Below are 26,167 nucleotides of genomic sequence, written 5' to 3'. Positions count from 1 at the left end.
AGGATGTTGGTGGGTGGGCAACGTTGGTCTTTTTGTTGATAGGGCCTGGCTATTGAATACTTGCAACTAGCAACAATCTTTCTTCTTTTCTGCTTTGATATCCTCCTTATCCTTCCATTCAACACAATAGCGAAAGCCACATTGTGTATGTGAATGCTCTCCAATCACTTCCATGAGCCCTCATGGTGTGTCGGAGAAAAAGCTGCCTTTCATCTATTTCCTTTTTCGCCATTTTATGCGTAACAACAATTTATAAAGGCAAGACTAGTGAGGATGCTGGGTGCAATGGTTGCATTTTCAAAAGAGGAAACATCGTTTTACCATACTTAAACAATTGCTTAAATTGATGAAGGATGAACAGGAGGATATCAAGGTGAAAATGGAATAAAAGAGTGTAAGCGTGGCTCCAATGAATCATATGATAGCTTAGTCCAATACTTCTTCCTCTCCACCTTTATTTTTTTACATTTCCCCGGACGGTTTAACTTCACTTGTAATCATCCACAAGGCTTTGCTGCTGAAGCACTCTCTCCCACTTCAGTGTCATAGCGGATTTATGTGTTTGTTGTAAAATGCTTTTGTTCCACAGGTTGAGCAGGTAAGTGAATAACTCAGTTTGCCCTGTTTTCATGGGGACAAGATGAATGCTCATAGTTTAATGTTTCAGTTTTGTGCAGCAAAGGAGGTGATTGATTTGAAGATAAAGCTCCTAGAGTACAGTTAAGGTTCTCCATCCTCAACCATCTCATACAAGCCACACGGTACAAATCTCAAACAGTCATGTTTTCAAAAATATTCATACACATTTCAAATAAAATCAAATAAAATCAAGGTTTATTTATAGAGCACATTTAAAAGCGATTTTTGGTCGGGCCAAAGTGCTGTACATGTAATAACTACAATCACATAAAAACACATTTCTATAAGTAGATACATTAAATACAAATGTAGGAGAAATAATGAGTAGAAGGTGCTTGTTTATCTCAGGGATTCATAAAGTTCTTCTCGCGAAATAACGTCATAGCTTATTCCCAAAATATATAATGTACATTTTTTTTAACTTACAAAGCCACCCAGGTGCTGGCCTAGAGGTAAGTGATAGGTAGAAAGGTTGCTGGACTCCCTACCTGCTTCATTACTGATTTCATGGGAGCGTTACAAGCCACCAGATGGGCACTGCCAACAATGGCGTCACACGTGGGGCCCCATGCTGCTGCGACCACAGTATAATGACCTTGGGTTGGTTGCAGAGTGTGCCCGAGTGACAGGATACAGACAGAAGGAAAGGGAGAAAGAGAGATAAGGGCATTTACATACTTTGCTGCCGTGTATCCAAACTGGATGTTATCTCTTATTGTTATTGTTTAAACTGTAGATTCTCAACAGAAATCCTACATTTCCACACGTTTATACATGATGCGATAATGGTGTTGTGAAAATACTAAACAGTGTTAAACTTGCTATTTATAGTTTGCTTGTTGTGTTCAACTCCAGCTGAGGTGTCATCAGGACAGATTTTGCCTGGAAAATGTTTCAATTGCCTAAAAAATGTATTATAATTGTTTAATGAAAGTGATTTACTTTTGTTATGTTTTAGTAGAAATATATTTGTAACAGTTCCTTAATCATTGAGTGAGTTTAAGATATTGTATCCTGCACACTTCTGTGCACGGCTGTGAGTTTAATTTATGTTCTGGAATGATTATCATTTTGACTGTGTAACCACTTATACAGTAAGTTGCTAATTTGGGGTTTTAATTGCACTGTTGAGCAGTGTAGGGATGTGAGGATGGTGAGAAGATAGGGGAGGTGATAAGAAATAAGATACTTATGAGAAAGGTGAATTAAAAATGAGAGTTAAAATGATGAAAAGAACAGTGTGCCACCGGCAAGCCTTAGTGGGCTGCAAAAGAAGCAAAACTGAGGGAAATAAAGGGTGAGACTTGGCCAGCCATTTTGTTGATCGCCTAAACAAATCAATCAAGACCCGCTGGAGCACACTAATTGAATTACACAAATGGGACCGGAGGGGGGTACACATAGTGAAGCTGCTACAAAGCAACGACGGGGGTGGGTAGACCACTGCTTCAGGCACTTTCTGAAATTAATCATCCATCATTGCCCCTCCTTGCCTTTCTTTTAAATCCTCATCTGTCCTTCTGTTTTTCTCTGCTTGTATGTCTCTTCAAGTACTTCTCCCACTCTTCTCAGATTGTTTTGTTCTTTCTCTCTTATAAACAAGACCCTCTTTCCACCCCTTGTGTTCCCCTCAAAAACAAGATCGACATGGAGATTTTAATATGAATATTTAGTTGAAGAATTATGCGTTTTCTTAAATATTTCCTGTTAGTGTACTGCTGCAGAAAGGGCATTGACACTCTGCAAAGAACTGTTATGGATTGAATGTAGTGAAGTATACTGAACTCTACTTACCTGTTTACTGAAGATCTGCTCTTAAATACTTCAATACAAGAATACCTTTTACAGAATCTGAGTTGGCCTTCAGAAACATGTATTTGATGAACTCTGCCCAGGTAGTCTTCTTTGTTATCACACCTTGGCACCTCAGTGCTCCCCATCAGATCAGCCGGAGGCCTGCAGCGCTGTTAACCAGGGCAGCTGCCACGGCTGGGACAAATGTTCCAGCCCCCACTGCCCATTACAGCCTTCTTTATGGAATGGATGAAGGCAGCGAACATACTGCAAGACAGTCAGGGTAGCAGTGGAGACTGGAAGGTTGTGTGTGTTGGTGAGCCGGGAGGGTCACTTTGACTGAGATGGAGACTAATTGGTCCACATAGAAGTGTGGTCATTATTATCAGGGACTTTATTTTCCCAGCTGTACCCAATCTGTTTTCTTCTTTTAAATCTTAATGATACAGCATACATCATGGAATAACCCAGCGAGAAAAAAATGGCCCATCTTTTCTCCTCTGACCCAGAAACCATGAATTATTACTCAGTAGGGGCAGTACTTGTTGGCGTTTATGGATGGTTGGTGTGGCCTGGAAGTGGTGGTCTCCTCCTGTGTCCTTTTAAGTGTCCTTGTGCAAGATGTTGTGTAAGTCAGTGGTCAATCTCACAATTAAAGCTTAATCCTTACAATGTAAAGTAATACATTACTGCTGCACGTGTCATATTTGTACTCGCAATTAGGTGTTTTCTAATATCTTTTAAACGGTAAGTCACAATATTTAAATGTGCAGTTATTATATTAAAGTTAAATGAGCCATGCTTTTTGTCGACCATGCCATCTCTCTCTGAAGGCAGTGGGTGTTTCTCAATCGCGAGTAAAGCTGCTTCAGAGCCACTATTTCAAGCATACTACGTCATCGAGTGCCGCCGAAGTACTGTTCCAATCTCCAGCATACTTGGAAATCTACTGAGCCCGGCGTACTCCGTTTGGAGAAATATCGAGGCTGCACATGAGTAGACTCTGCGGTCTTAAAATCCCCACAATGCTTTGCGCACGGACCAATTTCCCCAAATCTGTGGCGGAAGATGTAAGGCGGGGCCTCTCATATGACGCACACTTGCTAGCCTGTTCCACTCTTCGTTTTCCGAATGCCAGGAAGTATTCTTGACTCGCTTCTGAAGCAAGATGCTCGGCAGACATGTGCTACCAAGCAAGCGTACTCGCTATTGAGAAACACCCACCATCTGTGGTATAAACTGTTTTTATGATTATATGAAATCGGGCAAAGAACTCATTTGGTGGTTGTGATTGTGAAAAGACGTCATAGCTGAAGACAGGGAAGACTTGCTATTAGGCCTCATACAGGAATAACAAAGCAAGTCTTAATCAGTCAACACCTATTGTGTAAACAGACTTGGCACGTGTCTTTTATTGTGAAAGATAACTTTTATTTAAGTGATATAAGAAAATAAATGGCAATGGCCACTCAGAGTCTGGCTGGCAGGGTAAACTGAGCATAATTATGCAAAACAGAGAGTGCAGTCATATTAAGAAAAGACACAAGAAATTGGTATAAATATATATATGCCTGTGAGAAGGGGGTATTTTGTTTTGCTTGCTGCTGCTTGAGATAGGAGATCAAAGAGGGGCTTTTCGGAGCTCTTAGAGGTCTGTTGTCTTTAAATACTAATATTATCGGGCTTTACAACTGACCTGGCCTGGTCACAAAATAGAAAGAAATGTTGTTCCCTTATATATGTGAGGAGATCATAAATGACATCAATGGAAATACATTAAATTGACCTCTTTAAGGTTTTAAAAAGACAAAGCTTGGATTGGAGGAAAACATATGAGAAGAGTGGAAATGATAAAGTGGACAGAAGAGATATGCTCCCACAGTGTGACACAACACATGTAAAAACAGCGGGATATTGCATCTCTGCTATGTGTGAATCTGACGGAGAGAGGAGCATAAAGCATCTTAAAATAGAACAAAGTTGTGATTTCTCTGTTGCGCTCCCTCTTTCTCAATCTCCTACATGTTCTATCCCTCTCCTTCTGGACTTTTGTTCATCAAACATTTGTTCACGCAAATCTAATGAATTCAGTGTTTGCAGTTCAATTCTTCAATATTGCTGTTGTCAGTGTTAATTCAGTAAGATAAATTGTTGCTCACCTTGATTTACAAGAGGGATAGAAAAACGTCTAATCCTTCTTTTCTATTTTACATTTTTGAGACAAAAAAAGACAAGTTAAATTCAGAAAATAAGAAATATAAATTAATAAGTATACATCTATATTGCTCCTTTTCTCTCTCCTTTCTCTCCTTCTTGATTCTCCTGTGTTCAGCCAGCGGATAGAGTCTTATGTGTTCCTCACAATCCACTAAATAATAGCTAGAATATGTAATGAAGCCAGTAGGGGCTTGGAGACAATAGATAATACCCCCTAATGAGGAAACTCCACCAAAGAATAAGAAGAATAGATGAAATTCCCTAAATTCCCCTAAAACACTGTCTTATTTCTCTCCATGCTCTGTCTTTAACCAGGAGTACACTTCACAGCAGCCACTGTTGGTTTTAATTGGCTCTCAATTCATTTTGCTTGGCTCATTATCTGTCACCCTCTGCATGTCTGTGGTTGAGTAATGATGACCTTCAGTTGACATATGTTAAATTTAATGTAAAATACATGTGTAATTGCTGGAAGCATTTAGACCTGCAGACCTTGAACAGTTGATATTCAGAGTGATGAGATATGACATATGATAACAGAAAATGTCCTCTGATTTAGCTGTTTAGGATTGGTACAAAAAACAGGCTGTGGTCCACAATGAACCCTTCAACATTACTATTCATGAAGCTATGAAAAAAATGCAACCTCAACTTCCGCCTACCAAAGATGTTATAATTTAGCACAGGGACTGAGGCTTACGAGCCTCTGGCAGAGCTTTCTGGAAGCGTCCACCCGGAGTTGAACTTCACACAGTCCTTACTCTGTGGTCTCCGCGGTGATGAGCAGTAGGTTTCTGAGCACATTCCAAGCCACCTGCCACCAGGCTGGCATTTTCTGTTCCAAGCACACATCAAACACATCCAAATCAGATTCCTGCCTAAACGCAGAGCAAGGACTCCACCACCTGCACTCTGCAGGTAGACATTATTATTTTGTTCATGAGCTATGTGCCAGGAACAGCTCCCTCTGGGGGTTGAGGATGATCTGAGCTGTAGAGGGAAATGAAGAGAAGGGCAAAACATAGACGAGCATAGATAGCTTCAGGTCGGTTTTCTTTTTCTAAGAGTAGATATCTTTGTTTTGACTCCAAGGTGTAAAATACTCCTAGAGTATTAGGCTGTGGCAAAGGAGGAAGCGCGACTAATCTTTATAATTAAACACGATCGATGATCTCATTTGGGGCACAGCTGAAAAACGTTATTAGACCAATGTTCCAGAATAGTTGCTTTGTACAACATTGTGTTCACTTTGATTGCTGATGTGATGGAGTAGGTTATGGTATATTACAAAGCATCCTGGGTAGCGGCTGGCGTATTGATGCTTCCTGGCTAAATGCTAACGAGCGATGGTGCTGTGTTTGTCAGGGAGGCCTGGGCTGCAATCTGTCTGCTGAGCCAGCCAGAAGCCCTAATGATATCATCAGGAAGTGCCGTCAACAGCGCTCTAATGAGGAATGATCTGACGCCCATTGTTTCACCTCCCTCCTCTGTCCCCCACGCCCCTTTCCACTGTCGTTGCTAAGCATTTATGTTGAGTTTATTTCACATACTATAGATAAAATCCAAAATGTGATAATATATACAGTACGTTTCAAACACTGAAGACCGAAGGGGTTCTTATAAAGCTGTATACCCTTAAAGACTATTATGCGGCAGTGAATTGAAATAGTGATGGAAATAAACAAATATGACAAATTATAAATAAATAAAAACATGAATAACAAGTTAAAAAAGTCTTTAAATTGCTAGTATATCAGTTCATGCGGGTACAAATATATTTTCTATCTCTCTATATGTTTACAATATATAATTTAAGATTGGAATTTCTCTTGTGTACCAATGGAATGAGCTGCTGCATTATGCACCATGCCAGTGTTCATTGAAACATGAACTATATGTCTGGATATTTTCCCATGACCCCTCTTTCTCCAACACGCACAGACTCCCTTGGTGAGTACTATGCAAAGGGCAATTTGTTAGTCTTGCTCAGTTTACAGAACCATCTCAGCACCCTTTCCTATTACCTTTCATCACACTTACATCATTACTAAGTCTTTACAGCATTTCTTTTCTGAACAGATCCCATGTCTCATATGAGTTGCATACACCAACAGAGCTACACATTTAGTGTGACTGATTCAGTCCACATTTTTATTTATTTAATTCCCCTTCTTTTTTTCTATGGATGGCTGAGGCTGGAGAGGAACACAGTTTGTCATGGCAGTCCGCATTAGCATTGCAGAGAGAAAGAGTTGTTGACAAAATGGTCCTGAGAAATTGAGAATACCTTGTATGAAGAAGATTGTCTGCAACTTCATGCCCTGTCACTGACAAATTGACTAATCTCCTTTTTCTGCTTTCTTTCTTTCTCTCTTGTTCTATCTTTCTCCCCTCCCCTCTTGTTTTTCTTGTTGTTTTTCCCAGGTGCCTTGCAGATCGAGAACAGCGAGGAGACCGACCAGGGGAAGTACGAGTGCGTGGCGTCTAATATGGAAGGCGTGCGCTACTCGGCCCCTGCCAACCTTTATGTGCGAGGTAGGGAGCAACCCGGCCCCGAATACAGGCCAAAAAATACAAAGATCCACCCATTCTTACTAACAGTGCAGCTCAGCTTTAAGGGGCATTACTGTTGAGCTTAACAAATGATAATTGCTTCCATTCTAGCCCAGCTGTATTTGCACAAAATGTATTTTGCAAATTAGCATTACCCGAGTAATATCAATCTTTTAATATTGCTACTATTGCCTGCCCACACATGTAATTTTCATATGCACTGAAACTTCCAAATGTAAAACTATAATTGACCAACTAATGTTCTTCTCTGTTATGATGTTATGCTCCATTTTGTCTTTGAATGCCCTCCCCTACTCGCTTGGAAGGAAATGTGTAGCACAACAAGCCGTATGTCTTTACCCTATCCGTTGTAACGACGCCTGTTACCTCTTAATGTGTGCTCGATCAAATGTCTCCCCCTCCGTCCAAGTTACGGTATCCAAAAAGAGTCGGAAAAGACTTCTTTTTGATTAGCTTTTTTCAGGTACAGGAGCATAACGGTAAGTCTGGATTTTGATTGTGGGGCAAGGTATTAATGGCCACCAATCAAAATCTCAACCCCCTTCTCCTCCAGATTTAGAGGAAAAAAGGATTCCCTTGTGGTGAATTAATGGAAAGGGACTCTTAACACAGTCAGCTGCTCTGTATTACAACACAACGCTCAATTGCATAGATTATAAATAGTGCTCTTCCTCGTTTTTTACTCATGGTGTTTTGGACCATAAATCCATAGTATTCCCCTGTTTCTGCTTTGGGGTATTATCTTTAAATCATTATACAGTCAGAAGTAATGTTGGCTGGCATGTTCCAGCAAAGTGAAGATATGAACAACAATCAGTCACAGGGAACGTTGAGTTTCACTGGAAACATGCAATGAAGACAAAAGCCTATCCCCTACCACTAATGCTAAATGACAATGAATCCCTGTTGAGGGAGCTCTGATAAATTGAAGCAGATGCATTTTCGACATGTTTTATTTATATTGTGCATATTAAATAAAGATGCCTCGGTATCTACTCAGTTTGTTCCCTCTGCTGTGTACTAAATAACTTTGTTCCCGATAAATAATTCACTAGCCTGACATTATAAAATGGGTCAGGGAGCTGCTTTTTCATTATTATTGCTATTATCATAACCTGTGAAGTAGCAGCATAGGGAAGACAAATTCTTTGAGCTGAGGAAGGTAAAAAATGGTTCATCAAGATGTGTGTCTCTCCTTGCCAGCATTCTTCCTTGAGGCTCATGCTGTCACCACTGTGAGGCATTGACACTTGAAGTAGCTATCCACTTTTTCACGTACAGCATAGCAGAAGTTAGGAGGTTCACGGAAAATGACAGTTAAGAGCACTACAGGAATCATTCAAAAACTATAATGGGAACTTTGTTGACACAGCAGTGGGTTATTTAGTTGTTCTTTTTGTCAAAAACACACAGCTATTCCCTGATATCATATCCAACAATTCATGCAAACTCCATGAACACTGGCTCCATCAGCATGCTTTATAAAAACTACACAACGGTCATAATTAGTCAGGTACTTCCACAGTATGTAACACACTTGTTATGCCTTGATGGTGTCAACCTTTGTCTGTTTTCAGTTAACTTTTGTCAATCAATTCTGATACTTGATGTTGACTATGTTTTGTTCACAAAGCGAAATGCACTTGAGATTAGCAGCTGTGGTAGGGATCAATTTTCAGAAACAAAATAACAATCCTAAATTGTATCTGAGGCATACTTCATCAGGGAACAATTGAGTCTTCTTCCCAAACAGAAACTATAATGCCATTTGTACTGATTGGCTCCCAACAAAATTCACTGTCACTTTCTTAAACTGCAGCTGCTAATTTCAGCCCAAACTGTGTCTTTTTTCTTTTCTATCTCTCATTAGTTTTTCTTTATTTCTTTCTTTCTTTTGTTTCCTTCTCTAACAAAGCAAATACAGCCACCACAGGAGCCCCTCCTTGTGGCTATAAAGAGCTTGTGAATTTTGAATTATGAGTATGGTACGCTTGATTTGACTCCAGTGGCGCCTCACTATTTTTTTCTTAGCAGGCGACAGTGCAGCCACTGGAGTGTATCTGATTGTTTTGGTTCAAAGTTGATTTAAGGGGGAGGGGGGCCAGGCAAGTGTACTCTCTAGATGGGTGTCACTGATAGCAGGGTCAAGGGAAAGGGAGGAAAAAAAGAGTTAAAGAAAAGGGAAATGTAGCTGCAGCTAAACACCTTGAGGTGGCTTTTTTTACTCTCTCTGTGTTTCCCCTATTTTTCTCTTCTCCTCATGTCATTGTGTTCTGCATCAACCCCTTTACATCCCTCAGAGCTTCGAGAAGGTTGGTGTGTTTTTTCTTTTTTACTTTTTTTAACCCACATTTGAAAAAAAAAAAATCAACATGTTGAACATTTTTAGCTGTATTTGCCTATTGCAGAGCTCGATTCATTACTAATTTGAAGAAATACTAATCAGTTTATCCAAACTGCTAAATGATTATGAAAGAAATGTATCTTAATTTCGAGGAAGAAATGATGAAAGCAAACCTGATTAGCTCGGGTCTTGTTAAATTACCTTTATGTTTGCATTGTGGGGCCTTTTCTCGTTTTGCATCCTTTGGTATTGCTTCTGCACCTAAAGGCTTTCTTGCACGTGTTGTCATGGACACCCAGCACGTGGAAATAACAGAACTTGTTGCATGATGGGAGAATGTAACTGCGCTCGCATGCCTGTACAAAATCCCTTTGGCCGTGTTGGTCTTTTTCTTTCTGCATTCCTTGTGTGGTTTGTTCAATTGATTTCTTCTCTTCCCTTGGTTTCTCAACAAGTGTTTTCCCTGATACAACCTGATATTTTGGCTTTCCTTTATTTAGTATTTTTTTGTGTTGTGATTACCGTGTTGTGTTTGAGTTTTCCTTTGTTTCAGTTATTTTCCTGATCTTACTTTTCTGTTACAAAGTGTTTGTCTTTTTGTAGTTAATTTGTATGTGAGAGTTGTGTTTCTTTTTCACAATGATGCTGCTCTGCTTCTTGATTCTCGGAGTGCAAATGCCGAATGAAATAATAAGTGTGTATACAGCCAGTCTTCCTGCCTTTTTGTTTATAGCAATCATTGCTGAAAAAATTAGACCTGATTGGGCCTGATTGGGTTCCATGGTGACTCCAGGCAGCCATTAAGGGATGCCATTTACAGTGTCGCGTGGATCAATAACAATATAATGACTTCGACATCACGTTCGTTGTTGCTTAGCTGGTGCTCAGAGATTTTTTTATTTTTAAATAGCTGTAGCTAGATGTGATTGGTTTCGTATAGTGACTGCTGTTTGGGATCCCTTGCAGTAATGACACTCAATCATATTATAATGTATTATGTGAGACCCCTCCTTCTCTTAAACATACACACTCTGAATAAAATAGATGTGTAGGTTAACAAGACAAAAGCAATGGCGATCCTCTAACTGGACTTAAAGGATACACACTCATGTGATCTGTTATGCATTTATACTGTAGTCATACAACAAACATGAGGAGAAAGTAATGCATGACTCTGAGTTCAATGCAAGCAGCTTTCTGATTATTTATATTGCAGTTGGCTTTGACCATCTCTTAAGGAGTTGTACCTACTGTACAGTAAATGTCAGCACCAACATGGACACCAGGCCTATCCAACTGAATCATATCTATACTGAATATCATGTCACCACCTGCAGTTCTTGCCGGTAAATATTATGGCTCCAGTATTCTTATGAATACTTCAGATTGATATTTTTTTAAAGGAGCCATTGTTTTTGGCTATTATACACATGGCTCAACAACACTGCACATATTAGGCATATCATACATTTAGGTAGATAGATTAGACAGTTTCATCCCTATAATTCTCCTCTAAGAGTGGGAGTCTTTTTATCAGTGCCTCATTTGATCAGTCTTATTTGATTTCTGTATCTGATATCTGATAGCTTTATTGGTAATGACTACTGTCCCAATGCCAAAAACAACAACAGTTCCCATAGTTCCTGAGCCATTTTGCTTTGTAAGAGTTAGTCACACTAACCAAAATGAGATCCCATGATAGATGTATTTCACTTGCTCCAGCCACGTCATTCATCTATAAAGAGAGTCATTAGACAAATATATATAATCATCCCTTCTAAAATAGCAGTTATCTCAGACAAAAAAGCGGGTTTCAATTCCAACCCCTGTAAGCACCAATTGGTTATCCAAAGATTTTCTATCAGTAAGTGTAGCAGTTGAGTCTGTAAAGAAACGCTAATCAATAATCTGTCATTCCGGCCCTCTACATAATAATGTCCACAAAACACGGCACAATCCCATTGTAGGATACTGAGAATAATGAACGCCTGAAAATGTCTATATTTAAATGATAAATTATAAGAATAACACTGATGCAGAAAGACTGTGCTGTGACGTACGCATGTGCATGTTTGCCCTCCTTCAATGGTATCTGCCTGACTTTGAATGTGCTTGCATGTCCTGCTCTGCATTTGTGTGTAACGTTGGGAAAGAAAGCTAGATTACACCTTATGTTCTCACTGGCCAAAGCAAAATCCTGCCATCTCTATTAGATGTTTGTCTCAAGGAGTCCTGAAGTTATTAGTCACCTTCAAAGCGTTTCTCGTTGCTATCAGAAGTGCATTTAGTTTTCATCCAAAACAAAGGTTTCCTCACCTGTTTTATAATACAAATATGAATACACTCCCTTTCTCAATCTGACTTATAATAATCACTGAAGGGATCACTACAGTGAGTAGACATGGCATACATGTAAGACAATAGAAAATGTTATACACTCTAAAATCCCCTAAATCCGCTGATTAGCTACCCCTGCCAAGATTCCCAACCATTTCCCTTAGGTAATAATTTCCATTTTGATGAGCCACGGATAGTGACTTTTTAACATTGGCGCAGCCGAGGTATGTTAATGCAGGCCGACCCCCTGCGGCTTATATGTAAATGCTGCGGGCCTCACCCAGCAAGTGTGACTAAAGGATCTCCATACTGCGCCTGTATCCTCAGGCAGCAAGAGGGTGTAATCTCAGCTTCAAGGTGACACTAAAGGCTGCACATTATTTTGGCTTCCCCCTTCATTTTGGGGCAGCAAAAACTGCCTCACCAAAATGGCCGATAATGTCCACCTTCTGACCTCTGTTTTTTGGCACAAATCCCTCCACAACACCGCCCACTATAAGAGTTAGTGCAGTACTCTGGCGTTCTCTCTCGACTGCTTTTCACCTCGTCCAATGTAAGGCTTCTTGTCTTTTTCTCCACATTGGGGCTTGAAACAAGATTTTAAGTAGTCCAAATGAAAGGTATATGTTTGTTTTACTATCTCTCCATTCCAAATGGTCCGGCTGGGCTCCTGGTCTCTATGAAATAGGAGCCTGTCTATGCAATTGGGATTCTTTATTTTCTTTGTTTCACTTGCTTTCCATGTCAAGGGTAGGATAGCAGAGGTGCCACTCGCACACATACACACAGGTTTAGTTAGCTAACATTACCATTGACATGTGCGTTACCTACGGGCCTACATAATCATAGTTTAATTACTCATTGCATGTGATACTGACATTTATACACAGATGAGGTTGTTCTCCTAGTTTCTACAGGGTTTTAACATTGATTGTTGTCTCTTCCAAAATAGAGCTTAATTTACTGTAGCATCAACTGACCTTGAGCTCTTGATCTTCTGTTGTAACCAGACCATATGTATTTGTGTCAGACACACTTTGCATGCTGTTGAAAGGTGGATTCCCCCCAATTCTCCATAATCTGCGAGTACCCCAGTGCCATGAAAACATTAAGAACGTTTTTTTGTTGTGATCCTTAGGCAGTCATTTTGCAGGAGGTTAGTGTTAGTCCCCTCTTTGCCCTGACAGTGTAGTGAGTAGTAAACCCCTTTCACTCAGTTGCTTCAGCTTGTAGGTAACTGGCTGACCTGAGCTCATGGGAGAGAAGTGCACTATAAGACACCCTTTTTTGGACATTTCCCCTTAAAAAAAAAAGCACATGTCTGCCCTATTTAGTTCCACCATTCTTTTGGATTGGAACCACATTTCAAGCAGAGACAAGTCATAGCGAAAAACATCTAATAGTATTGATGCATAACTTTTTGTCCAACACAGCTGCACTCAGCACGCTGTAATGTCTATGCTTGAACTTAGTTATTTTTTCGTCGACTTGTTCGGTTTGATTTACTCCCTTTTATTTGAATGTATTGTGTGTGTCTGGAACAATGCTACATTTGGGAATGAATGGCATGCTTGGATGGGCTTGGGTGACTTTTTTTTTTATTGTATTGGTTCTGCCTAAGTAGACCTGTATATGTCACTCATGCCATAGCCACACCCATGCATGTCTGTCTGAGGAATGGGCTGCCTTTTCACCTTTGTTGTTAAGTAAGGCATCTTTTTGGACACATTACAACACAGTGATAATATTTTTTGTCCTTTTTTGTCCTTTTTTCCACTTCAACATGTTTTGGAATAACTCCAATTTAGACCTCCTATTTATATAATCATACTTGTCATGAAGACACAAAGCATAATATCTTAACCAAAAGGTAATGCAACCCATTGTTTAATTGTATTACTTTTATAGTCAGATCAGGGAAGAACAGGTCAGATTCTTAGTTACTATTTCAATGGATCTTTTGTAGCCGTGTTTTGATTCTAATTTATGGAAATTTGACATTTTTCAAGGACAGAATACTCAACCATTCAACCATTGGTTCTTGGTACATTTTTTGCCAAATCAGTGTGGGAGTTTGTGTACCACAAAAGAGCATTTTCTCAAAGGTCAACGATGAAGTTTTTGCTCTCTAGCTTAGGTCATGTCTTGCCCAAGGTAGAAACATAATTGACATTATCAGTGAATTACAGGACTTGGATAATGAATGTAAAGTACTAGAGAGAAGGACACATCAAAAGCCTAACAGTGGCTGCAGAAGGTCTCCATCCATTTTTGATTCTCTTTTAACTATAACTTTTAATGTTTACTATGGATATGGCTGATACAATCCAGCAACAGTAGATACATTTTGACCATTTGGATATTGCACATAATGCTAGCTTGCATTAGATTACTAACCTATTTCATGCTATATACATTTGAGTGATTGTTTTCCTCGGTGCTCAGGTCAGAAAATGGCAGTTCTCTGGTTAATATCCCCGTAGAGTGTTTGTCGGTGATAAGTGTCCCATGCAACGATCATATGAATCCCATTTGGATCGACACGGTATATTTTGGAATGCTACCTATCCTACCTCTCAGTCTCCCCCCCGAATCTCCCCCTTAATCCCCACACACACCTCACATCCCCCACCCAAAAACTTCCCAAGTGACATTTGCATTGAGGTGCAATGTTTAAGGTGGGATGGAGGGGAGGTGTACTTTATTCTTGATTTTAAGCCCCAGTGTGTGAGACCTCAAAAACCCACTTTGAGCCATGGTCTATTGTTTTGTTTTGATTTGTTTTTAAAATCACAGTCTCCCTTTTCTATCCTTCACTTATGCCCTCTTCCTCCTTCCCTTTCTAAGACAATCAAACCCCTTCCCCTTTGCGTACTGTACAGTATGTCTGCGTGCCCATACGTCACTGTCTGTCTGCCCGTCTCCCTCTGTCTTCTTGTCTGCTGTCTTGCTGCTTGAGTCTGTTTTGTTCTGCCTCGTGTCCTGTCTCTCGTGTCCTGTCTTTCCTGTCTTGTCTATCTGTCTGTCTCTTAGTCAGCTCTTCCATTTAGTTGATCATTTGTTACTCCTACATTGGCACTACATTGCTTCTCTCTCTTTGATCTACTGCATCCCAACAAACATTTTGACATTAAATAGATGTAGATACTTTGGTTTTAGTGTGTGTTAGTCCATAGTTGTTGTCTGTATCTTTTTTGGTTGAATTTATAACTCAAATGTTTATTAAGTTGTTTTTTTTGTCCATATTGGCTTAATATATATATTTTTTTATTGTACCAAAAAAGATTTCCCCTTAAAACAAAGCTTTACCTAACTCTCATGCATGTTTGAATCTCCTTTGATTATACATGTCAAGTCTCTTGCATTAGACTGATTAGCTAAATGGGCAATTATCCAACACATTGTGGCGCTTAGGCAAAGCAAACAATAAGATTGCTCAGTCAGTGTTGAACATGGCCACCTATTGCATGATATATTTGTCAAGTGCTTGCTGGGATGCCTCTCATGAACACTGTGTTTTTGCTAACTCATACTCTTTCACTTTCTAACTCTTGCATACTGTACACACGCACTCATGCCTCAACGCAGAAAATATATACATCTATGTATATACACATATACACACATTTAATGACACAGTACCTTTCACGCCCTTCCAATGTGTCTCAGACTCATTTTCAACCTCCTCCACTCAACTCCTATTCATGAGTTTTGAGGTCCTCCCTGTCCCTCTCTTAGCTGCCATTCTGCCCTAATACATTTACCTTTCTATTTCCCTTTCCCTCGAACTCTCTTTCTTGTCCTCTGGATTTCTACACCCTGTTGATCCAGTTCTGTTTCTTGACTCCAACACTCTGTGATTGTAGATTCTCTAGCTACAACTACCAGTTCTTTTCTATGTATTTCTAGGCACATACCTTGTTCCGCAATACGTATTTTGTGTTAACTGGGACTGCGATGTGACAATGTGCCACCATCACATTTTGTCACATTTGCTGAAGAAAAACAAAGTTTACACAGCATTGAAGTGGGTTACCCACCCTTCACCCTCCTCCAAACCTTCCCCTCTCTTTTTTCTTCCTCTGACACTCTTTGTTCCTCTCCTCTCCTCAGAAACCTTATCCTCTGTCTTGTATTTCTTCTTTCCTCTCCAATCGTCTTTTGTCTGGGCATGCTAGCGACCCTTCAGTTATATACCTCTATGCATTTTACCTCAATTTTTATATCTGATTTTGTTATCATTTACTTCTTAATTTACCTCGGTCTATTTATGCATGCTGTCTGTGAAACTGATAGCTGCATCTATCAATGGAACCGTGTCAGATCTTAATAAGGCTTTGTCCAGTGGATCTACCCTAAACCACAAAAATCTGATTAAAGTTTCTCATCTTTAAGATATCTAGGTAGAAAGACAGGTGTCAAGTGCAAACTTATGCTGGAATGTGTTTAGAGGTCTTGAAGAGATGGTCAGAGCCCAGTAACCCTACACTTCCTGTGCTACGGGAGAAGCCTGTGATGGCCTATATCCTGTTTGGCATGTGTGCCTGAGAGGACAGGAAGTTCCAGGTTGCCATGGTGGCTTTATGTGATAGCATTATCACATGGCCTTTACTACACACCTTCATACTTCGTGATCAGGTTATGCTGTAGTTGTATGTATTAGCAGTTCAGTTTCAAAGATGAGAAACTCATAATAGATTTTTGTGACTTTAATTGTGCTGTGATGGGTCAAATATTGGTCAATGGAACCTTGTTGCTATGAATCGTTGCTTTATTGTTAATCTACTTTGTTGTTGAAGCAGTTCTGTTAGTTTAGTTCTTTCTCATTTGTATATTATTTATGTTTTGAAAAGTCTACTTCTTTTATTTTGTGTTTCAGTTCACATGTACCATGTTGAACCTTTTGTGTTAAATATTTCCTTGAGAAGGGTCCATTTTCAACGGCCTCTCTTGTTACCTCTCTCTTTTTTTTGACTCCCTTGCCCTTTTTTGTCATCCTCTCCCCTTCCTCATGCCTTCTCCCAGTCCGGCGGGTTCCTCCTCGCTTCTCCATTCCACCAACGAGTCAGGAAATTATGCCAGGTGGCAGTGTGAACATAACATGTGTGGCGGTAGGGTCGCCCATGCCTTACGTCAAGTGGATGCTGAACACAGAGGATTTGACACCGGAGGACGAGATGCCAGTGGGCAGGAATGTTCTCGAACTGAGCAGCGTCCGTGAGTCAGCCAACTACACCTGCGTGGCTATGAGCAGCCTCGGCATCATTGAAGCTGTGGCGCAGATCACTGTCAAATGTAAGAGAAAACTGTGCTTGTAAAGAGTTGTATAAACAAATATTATCTGCATTTAAGTCTTAAATAATGTACAGAAAAGTTCAGTTACAATGTGAACACTAGAAAAACAAATGGGACAAGAGTGTGTTTTATTAGATGCATTCTGGTGTCCATCTGCAGCCTGTTTGTAGTCCAAGTATTATTGACTCATCACATTTGAGTGGACTTGGTTGTTGCATTTAAACAATCTGTGTGAAGAGAAGTTTTTTTATACGCATATTCAGATATATGTTTATAGAGATTAGCCATAGAGGTTATAGAGGTTGTTTCCTCCAACGGCATTCCCGCAACTCAAGTTAACCTTTGAACTGTTAACGTTGTGGTTGTCTTGAAATGTGCTGGCTTCATCGGAATCCCCTAAAATATTTGGCCATTGCCCCCAGAGGCTAAATAGTGTCAGTACAATAGCCGACTGTATCAAGATTGAAACATGTATTGGTGTTATACAATTTGAACATTCTGAAGGAAATAGCCAGTTTTCAGTTTTTGCTACAAAGTTCTTTGATCAGTTAATATCTTGAAAAATGACTGTTTTCTCTTCCCATCGTGTTTTGTCACCATAACAGCTCTTCCCAAGCCTCCAGGTACCCCCGTGGTTACTGAAACCACTGCCACCAGTGTGACCATCACCTGGGACTCAGGCAACCCAGACCCAGTGACTTACTATATCATCCAGTATAGGGCCAAGTCCCCAGACAGCAAGTATGAGACTGTGGACGACATCACCACTACACGTTACAGCATTGGTGGCCTCTATCCCAACACAGAGTATGAAATCCGTGTCTCGGCTGTCAACACAATCGGCCAGGGTCCTCCCAGTGAGCCAGTAGAAACTCGGACTGGCGAACAGGCCCCTGCCAGTCCCCCACGGAACATCCAGGCACAGATTATATCCCAAAACACCATGATGGTTCGCTGGGAAGAGCCTGAGGAGCCCAATGGGCAGATCAAGGGCTATCGCGTTTATTACACAATGGACGACTCCCAACCCATGAGCCTTTGGCAGATCCACAATGTCCAGGACAGCGTTCTCACCACTATCCAGAGTCTGGTTCCTCAAGAGACATACACAATAAAAGTCCTAGCATTCACTTCTGTAGGAGACGGACCCTTCTCGGAGCCCATCCATGTCAAAGTACTGCAAGGAGGTAAGAATAGGGAAACTGATTTTGAGTTTAAACTTGGCAAAGTCTTTTTACTTTCATTGCTGTCTGTGAATTTCATACTTGGCAATATTGCATACAATAGTCACCTGTAAGATGTACAAAAAAGTTAAGTAGGTTTGAAATGAGTTAAACAGAAACTAGTGAAAGCTGCATTTGTTCTCCAGCCTTCTGCTGGAGGAGAAGAGTTTGACAGCCAATGAAGAACATCTTCAGCTGTTTTTGTGCATCAGCAGCACAGTTTCTGAAACTTTAAACGGAACGTGCCTGCTGCCAGAGAGACAAGTTTTCACCCCTGCTGTGCAAGGTTCACCCACACATCTGCGGCCTCTGCAAATGATGACAAAAGTATGTTTGATCATGGCAGTCTGAAAGAAAACAGCCGCATTTCAGAAATGAGAACAAATCTGAGAACTCACCAGGAGCAGTTTCTGAGCTGAGCAAAATCACTCCATCCATGCTAGGGCAGGGAGGCACGTCCATTTCAGAGACTCCACCATAAGCAGATTGCGACTGGGGAACACATTATTGTACTCATTTATAATCTTTTTTTCTCAATCTAAACTTCCTCCATTGTATACCAAATATCATGATATTCATTGTGGTAGTGTGTAGAAATCTATGAACAGGAAAAAGTACTTAATTTTACACATTCTTAACACCCTATTTTTAATGGTAGTTTGGCTGTATCAAAGTGTACAGTATAATTCATTCCTATCTCTTTACAAATGTCTAGTAATACATCCTTCAACGTCCTGCTATGTTCTTCAGTTCCAGGTCAACCATCCAAATTTCAGGTTGGTGCTGTGTCCGATACCAGCATTGAACTAACCTGGGAAGCAGCCTATGAGAAAGAAGGAATTGTAAACTATGAACTTCGCTACAGGGAAGGCCGCTTTGGGACCCAGGTAAGAATGAAATTGTCTTTTCTTTTTTCAATACTTTTCGCACTGACAGATGTACATCATCCTTTCATGATCTAACATTGTCAATAACATCGCTCTCGCTCAATAGATGAAGAAAACATTTGGGCCCGCATCTTCATATGTTGTGGGAAATCTCCGCCCAAACACTGAGTACCACTTCTCCATGGCAGCCATCTCTAACAAAGGCATTGGAGCCTTCACCAATGAAATAACACAGAAGACCTTGCAAGCCAGTATGTAGCCCTTTATTTGGTTTTCTCTCATCTTCTCTGTGGGTTGGCTAACAAGCATTTTCTCCAGGAAAGCAGTAAAATGATTTTATGCCTTGTTTGAAGTGAATTCTAATGAGGTTATGTGCGCATTTTCTTTTACTAGAGATTGTCAATGGTATTTCCTGTGATGTCAACGGCACCATCCCCTTTGAACTATGACTGTGTTATCTTGGACATGATCAGGGTTCAAAGCTGATTCAGATATTGAACTACATAACAAGCTGACTTAACTAATGTGTCATTGACTTCATTCTAAAACATGCATCTTGATTATGTTAACCTCAGTGTAACAATATTAGTATGATAACTTATGTAGACCAACATTTACGTTTTTTGGTGATTTAAGGTTAAAATTAGGCTACAAATGGCTAAAGTTAGTTTTTTACAACCTTTTCATTTTAGAATTACCTTATTTTATAAGGTGACTCTAGTGCCAACAATGCATGAGTGTAAATGAATTATGCGTACACTTACAATTGTGGCCGTTTATTTTTACCCCTTTCACATTTATTCATATTTGCTTTTCCTTTGTCAACAGCAAGTGCACTTTCTTCCGTGTGACAGAGACACAAAAAATGTCAGCTCTCCTCTGTGACCGCCAAGGCTCTCATATGAACTGTATTCAAATTGGAGATGGGGAATTTGCTGTTGAGTTTACTCATTAAAGAAAAACACAATCAGCAGTCACCAAAATACTTGCATGCCAACTTCCTGAATGTATTCCAGTATATCAGTTCTGCCCTGATTATTTTATTTTACAGAAGGCAGGAACACAACTGAATTATTTAAAACCACCCTGCTAAAAATAACATTAGTGATATAATAACTTGCAGTAGTGCACGCTGTGGGGAAAGAAAATACACACAGCTTATCCAATCAAATATCCAATAGTAGCCAAGGAACTGTAGGGATGACAGGGTATGAAATTCATGTCTTTTGGGTTTACACAGCACACAAAGATTAACAATGACATTGTGTATTGACATTTAATGCATTAATGGTACAGAGCCGTGAAAATGCAGCCAGGTTTAGGGGATTAGTTGCTGCACTGAGGTTGATATTGTGGATCCTGCAGATACAGAATATATAAAGGCAGGGATAAAGATAAATGCATAGATTCATTGTGGGAGTGGCTGTCTTTACCGTAAATAAATTGGCAAGGACCTTTACTGGGACATAGGAGAGCCATGGCGGTGGGAGTAGACCTCTTTTAACACATTTTCTGTTTCTACCAGTGCAACTTGTTGGATGTACCCCCACATCCGGCTGTGGGGGCTTTGGAACAACCACTTCACAGTTCTTTTTGGTACTGCTGGGCAGCAGGGCTACACAGTGCAGAGTCACTGAGGAGAGCGCCAGTTGCATGTGACATTCACTCCTGCCCACTGGGGTAGCTGTTGAGAAACTATCACTGCACTGTGGATCTTTGATCATTCCAAGCATGAGAATAATTTTCTGTTCATTCAGTACCATTCCTGTCTCTCGAGTGTGTGTGCACATCTTCACCTGTCGATGTGTGTTTGTGATTTCCTTACCTCCTTGCATTTGTTCTTGACTGGTAAACCACAAGCTAATTGGATTGGATACACTCCTCTCTTCCTCTCACATCACACTCTTCCAGCTGTGTTTCTCTATTTGCCACCTGTTCCCCTGTACAATGGAACAAAAGCTCTCCTTGGAATGGCTTGACATCTCCTTTCTCACTTTGTGTCCTCCTCCTTTTATGTTGAGTCTTTTGAAAAATAATATTTGGGTTGGATTTTTTTTTTTTTATTATTACTTTCGGGGTTATTCAAAAATAATAGCGGTTTGACATCATTCCAAACTGTAGCTTGCTGCTATTTTCATGCCCGAGTCGGGTTCTTGCATGAACCCAAGTCCACGACAGACACAGGCAACTACACTGAAGGCAGAGCAGACAAAACTATACCTTTGCCCATTCAACAAAGAAGTCAAACTGATGGCTTTTTTCAAGTCTCGAGACAAGGGGCTCCTCCGTCAAAATATATCACAAGTTTCTTTTGCAAATGGGATACACATCCATTGGTTTGTCATTGCTGAGGTCAGAAAAGTCCCATACAAAGTAAGACGAAGTAAAATATTTCCCACAACACAAAAAATAACTTGATCTGTTGGATCCGTTGAGGTAAGTGATTGCGTGGTTAAGGGATTCAGTCTGCCATAACCTTAAAGACCTTTACATATTAATTAATCCAACTGTTGGTTTTTTTCTGAAACACTAACAGAAAATTGAATGCATAGAGTAAGCATTCCTAATGACACGGTTAAATATTAAACTGACGTGTCTGCTGTTTGGCTTGTCTTACAGGTCAGGAATAGCAGCATGTTTATTTATCCAAGTCAATAAAGATATTGTGACATATATAGCTTAAATGGAGTGTCTACAGTGCAGTAAAACAGTTTAAACTGTCAGCCTTTTGGAAAGACACCAGAAGAAAGTCACGTTATTTATGTAATAAAAAGGAGCCTGTAGGCCACACATGGACACACAAGTTAACAAACACAATGTCCTTAGGTCAAAAAATAAACTGTAGTGTCTGGGGTACCATAGGCCCATAGAATACACCAACAAAAGTCAAACACACAGCATTAAATAAAAATGATTATTTAATCAAATCAGACAACAGAGAAATGACTGTACACAATTTGACATTGTTTTATTGGCTTTTTGCTTTGTTGGGGCCATTTTCTCCTTGCAGCCTTCCAGAACCTTTTTAAGCTGAATTTGAACCCAATGCTTATCAAGCAGACTGAAACCCTTTTCCACTAAGTAAAAAGTAAGCCAGACAACATGATGTGCTTTATGTTTGCTTTATTGTCCATTGTTTGTGGTACAAAATGTGCGCAGTTTGTTGAAGTGCTCAGTCCAAGCAGCATTACCAGGGGCTTTTGTCATGGGGACTACTCTGTCACAAACTCGTAAAAAGTTACTGCCATAAAAAAAATCATTTTCATGCTTATTTACTCCAACGTGCAAGTATCTTCTCAAATTAAAGATCTCCACAACTATTCTATTGGTCTTTCAATCGATAATCCAGCAGGCTGAAACCAATTCACGAGTTTTTTACTGGCAACAGTAGCCCTCATTCAGAAGCAAGGCCTCTTTTGGTATGCTGCCATAATAAGACCAGGTTGAGAAAACACATTTGTGAGACTGTTCAGACGTGGCCGGAGTGTGTCCACAACCCGAGAGCTGGGAGGGCTCCCCCCATTCTTCGAGCTGTAACCCAGTCGCAAGCCATATAGGACCTAAGATGGACCCTGGGAGTGGGTGTTAGGGGACTGCACGGCCCTAGAGTGTCAGATAAGAATCCCATTTCATAGCATCAGAATTAATTTCATGCTTTGCGATGAGCTATGAGCCAGGCCCCTGGATTGTCAGGCTTTGTTACACATTTAGATTATACCTAGAACCTGCCAGTAGCCCGTCATCTATCTCTCAAATTAAAGTGGCAGATTCTTAATCCTCTGTATTTAGCCAAACAAGCAGTTTAGCCCGCCCACTTACTGTAATTGCGGGTGGTTTTTAGAAATATTGGAATATTTGTGTGAGCCACAGCATGGCCATTTGGCATCGGGGGGATTAATTCCATAATGATCTATGAACATCCTGTCATCCAAGGCTTCTAATGAAAAAACTATTCAAATGCACACATGTGCTTATACTATGATAGCAAAAAGCATTGGCATACTGCGTCATTTAAGATTTAGTGTGTTTGTTATTCATACCCACTAAGTATGTTGCATTTTCTTATCTAAGGATGTCATAATGATTAGGTAGGACACCATTACTAGACATTACAGATTGTATATCAAGAGCTCTTAGTCATATCACAACAGACCAACATCAAAGTGAAGAAAATGAATGCAGACATGATTTATTATTCGTCAAATAGCATTTGGGAAACTCTTTCTGGGAAGCTTCAAAAGAACCTCAAGTGAGTTTCTTCTTTTGTGGTTGTATAGTTCTTCTATCCATAATCCCAACACTGGCCTTCATGGGATATGCACTTTATTAAAGCTTTGCCTCAGCTAGTCTTAAACCCTTATCAGGCATGAGGATGCCTGTGCACTGTGATAGCCTGGCCCCTGTAAGATTCTCAGCCTTTTTCGCACCACAAAGATTGAGAACTGAGCAATCATTCTTGACGTGGAGAGTTTGCAAATACAATATGAGCGGAGGAAAGAAGCTGAAAGGCTCAGAATCCAGTAAGACCGTAAGTAAATAAGCCCATTGGACACAGAGAAGGGTTTGGGAACTTTGGCTGAGGTCCTGCCCTATTTGTTGTGTGCTGGAACATGCCGTCCTCACTGGGAGGAGTCTTTTATGATAGTCAGATCCCTTGTTTGTTATTTTCATTTTGTTGCTCTCTTACCTAAAATTACACTGCAGTCAAAGCACTGTAGTTAAACTTTTATGAAGTCAGAAATACACGCTTACCATCTTTCTTTCTCTATTCTTGTGTGTTAGCATTCTCTAAATGACAGTACGATTTATGAAAATACATAGGCAGCAGGCTATGAAATGGGATTTATTTAAACACATTTTTAACATGGAAGGTTGTCAGTGTACAAAGTGCAGAAGAAAAGAATATCTTGGGAGTGAGTTTTCCCATTATGGCTTCCCTTCTCACAGTCTTGTGGACGCTCCGGCCCAAAGATACATGAGTATTAAACAGCCCTCGCTACAGCACAGAGCCAGCTCTCTCCCTCTCAATAACCCCCAAATGTGTCCAAAACAACCTCTAAATGAGACAAAATTAAAGGTATTATTGATTGATTTAAAACTGGGATGATTTTCAACATTTCTGGCTTGAGAGGGAGAGTGTTGCTGTTCACTGGCTATAGAGTAAGCACGCTCTGTAGTCAGGTGCTGGTGGTAAGAAAGTCTTAAAAATGTAGTATTTGTGGGAGTCAGGTACGTATAATGCAAACAATGCCTGTAATTTATTTTTGTTTGTTGGTGGTTGTTTGTTTTTTTAAGTATAATGTTATTATTTTTAGTTTTTGCTGAGTATCTTGTTTTTTCATGTTTTTTTCATGAGTTGTCATTTTGAACCTTAACTGTTGTTGTGGTTCTTTCTTTCGAGTCACCTGGGTTACAGAGAAATTCATTTCCCAGTACCCTCCTTTAGTTCATAATTTATTTCTTTAGCTTTTCTTTTGGAATGACAATATGCTGCTTGTTTCCATGGGTTTTATTTTATTTCTGTTGCTATGTGTGGAATGCTTTTTTCTGATGGTACTTCATTGTGTTTTTGTTTACTGTGCTATTTTTACCTTGCATAACAGAGAAAAAATGTAATAATGAACTGGGGTTGTCACACCAAGATGGAGGGAATATTTTCTCACACAAAAATTAGGAGGATAAAGGAAACCCGACTTGGATAGAAATATTCTCATACATGTCCTTTTATCCGTATAATACCAAACTCTGGATGAGAAGTGAAACATGTTATCGCTCCCTGCACAGCACACTGTGGTCGAGCACAAGCTGTGTAAGAGCTTGGCACAGATTAGAAGTGAGAGGCATTGAATTTGATTTAGAAAGTTCACAGATGTGTAAGTTTTAATATTTTCTGGAAGAACACTTCAGACACAAGTAAAAGAGTGTTTTTAAACTGTAAGAAATTAAAAAGAACACTACCTCCCTGCTAGCTTATAACAATACATAGGACCATATTGTTTTAGTTAATGCCAATTTGTTCTAACTTCTGCTACAAAAAATGCTTTTAAATGGATTGCTCAATCATGCTCATTTAAAGAAAGATGGACAAGACAATGGCAATGATAAATTGAACTAACAATGCACATTAACACCAAACACATTTTTGAAAATATTCACTTATTTGTGTCCTGGCTTTATGACAGTATGTCATTTATCCTCATGTGGACAATCAAGTGGCTTAGTGGTTGCAATAATTACAGAGACCCTGAGGGAGGAAATTAGTTTATATATTTTAGTTTTAGTAAGGATTAAGCTAAGCGTGAATAAAATACACACCAGTTCATCTGGAACTGAACTGGGAAACACCAGGCATATTGAGTAAAGGCTTTAACAAGGATAGCAAGACAATATTCTTCTCCTGTATTGTTAAACAAAGGAGAAAGACACGTGGGTTCTGTTGTAAGTAGGGCTTCAGATCACAATGTTGTTGAGAACTTATTTTTCTTGAATAATTATTACATTGCTATGTTGTGATAGTAAAACAACACTGCTTGAGCAAACAATAAATACCATGAAGCTTTTGTTTACTGCACTAGTCCCTAGTTATTTCAAAAGGGTAGCCATCTTGTTTCATTATTACAAAATCATGTGCCATTGTCCATATAAGCCTCTTTTGTTGACATTTGCTTGATGATTTTTATTTATTTTTAAAACATAGTTTGCCTCAGCCTTTGTTTTTTGCAATTTTTTGGTTTGAATTAGTCTTGTTGTTTTTTCTTTATCCTTTTATCATTTTCTTTATCTCTCCCATCTTTTTATTTTTTTGTTTTTCACCCCTTCCTTCCTCCTTTCCCCGTCCTCCTCGTCCTCGACCCTCT

At 39.8% G+C, this 26,167-nt stretch overlaps 1 protein-coding gene across 11 annotated transcripts in view; it reads left to right on the top strand.

Annotated features, from left to right (window-relative positions):
- Positions 1-26,167, top strand: part of ptprsa (protein tyrosine phosphatase receptor type Sa) — a 228,539-nt gene that overhangs the window by 144,641 nt on the left and 57,731 nt on the right. For 7 of the 11 annotated variants that reach the window (XM_034146584.1, XM_034146594.1, XM_034146587.1 and 4 more), the window contains 6 exons: positions 7,075-7,185; positions 9,525-9,536; positions 16,931-17,200; positions 17,806-18,387; positions 19,174-19,310; positions 19,417-19,561. In XM_034146584.1, the coding sequence (XP_034002475.1) occupies positions 7,075-7,185; positions 9,525-9,536; positions 16,931-17,200; positions 17,806-18,387; positions 19,174-19,310; positions 19,417-19,561 (1,257 nt within the window). The remainder of the gene's footprint in view (positions 1-7,074; positions 7,186-9,524; positions 9,537-16,930; positions 17,201-17,805; positions 18,388-19,173; positions 19,311-19,416; positions 19,562-26,167) is intronic. The other 4 variants (XM_034146591.1, XM_034146593.1, XM_034146588.1 and 1 more) reach the window with 1 other exon arrangement.

The sequence above is a fragment of the Trematomus bernacchii genome, unplaced genomic scaffold (assembly GCF_902827165.1).
Source record: "Trematomus bernacchii unplaced genomic scaffold, fTreBer1.1, whole genome shotgun sequence".
Lineage (NCBI taxonomy): Eukaryota > Metazoa > Chordata > Actinopteri > Perciformes > Nototheniidae > Trematomus > Trematomus bernacchii.
Note: the sequence above shows the minus strand (reverse complement) of the source record. Positions and strands in the feature narration are given on the sequence as shown.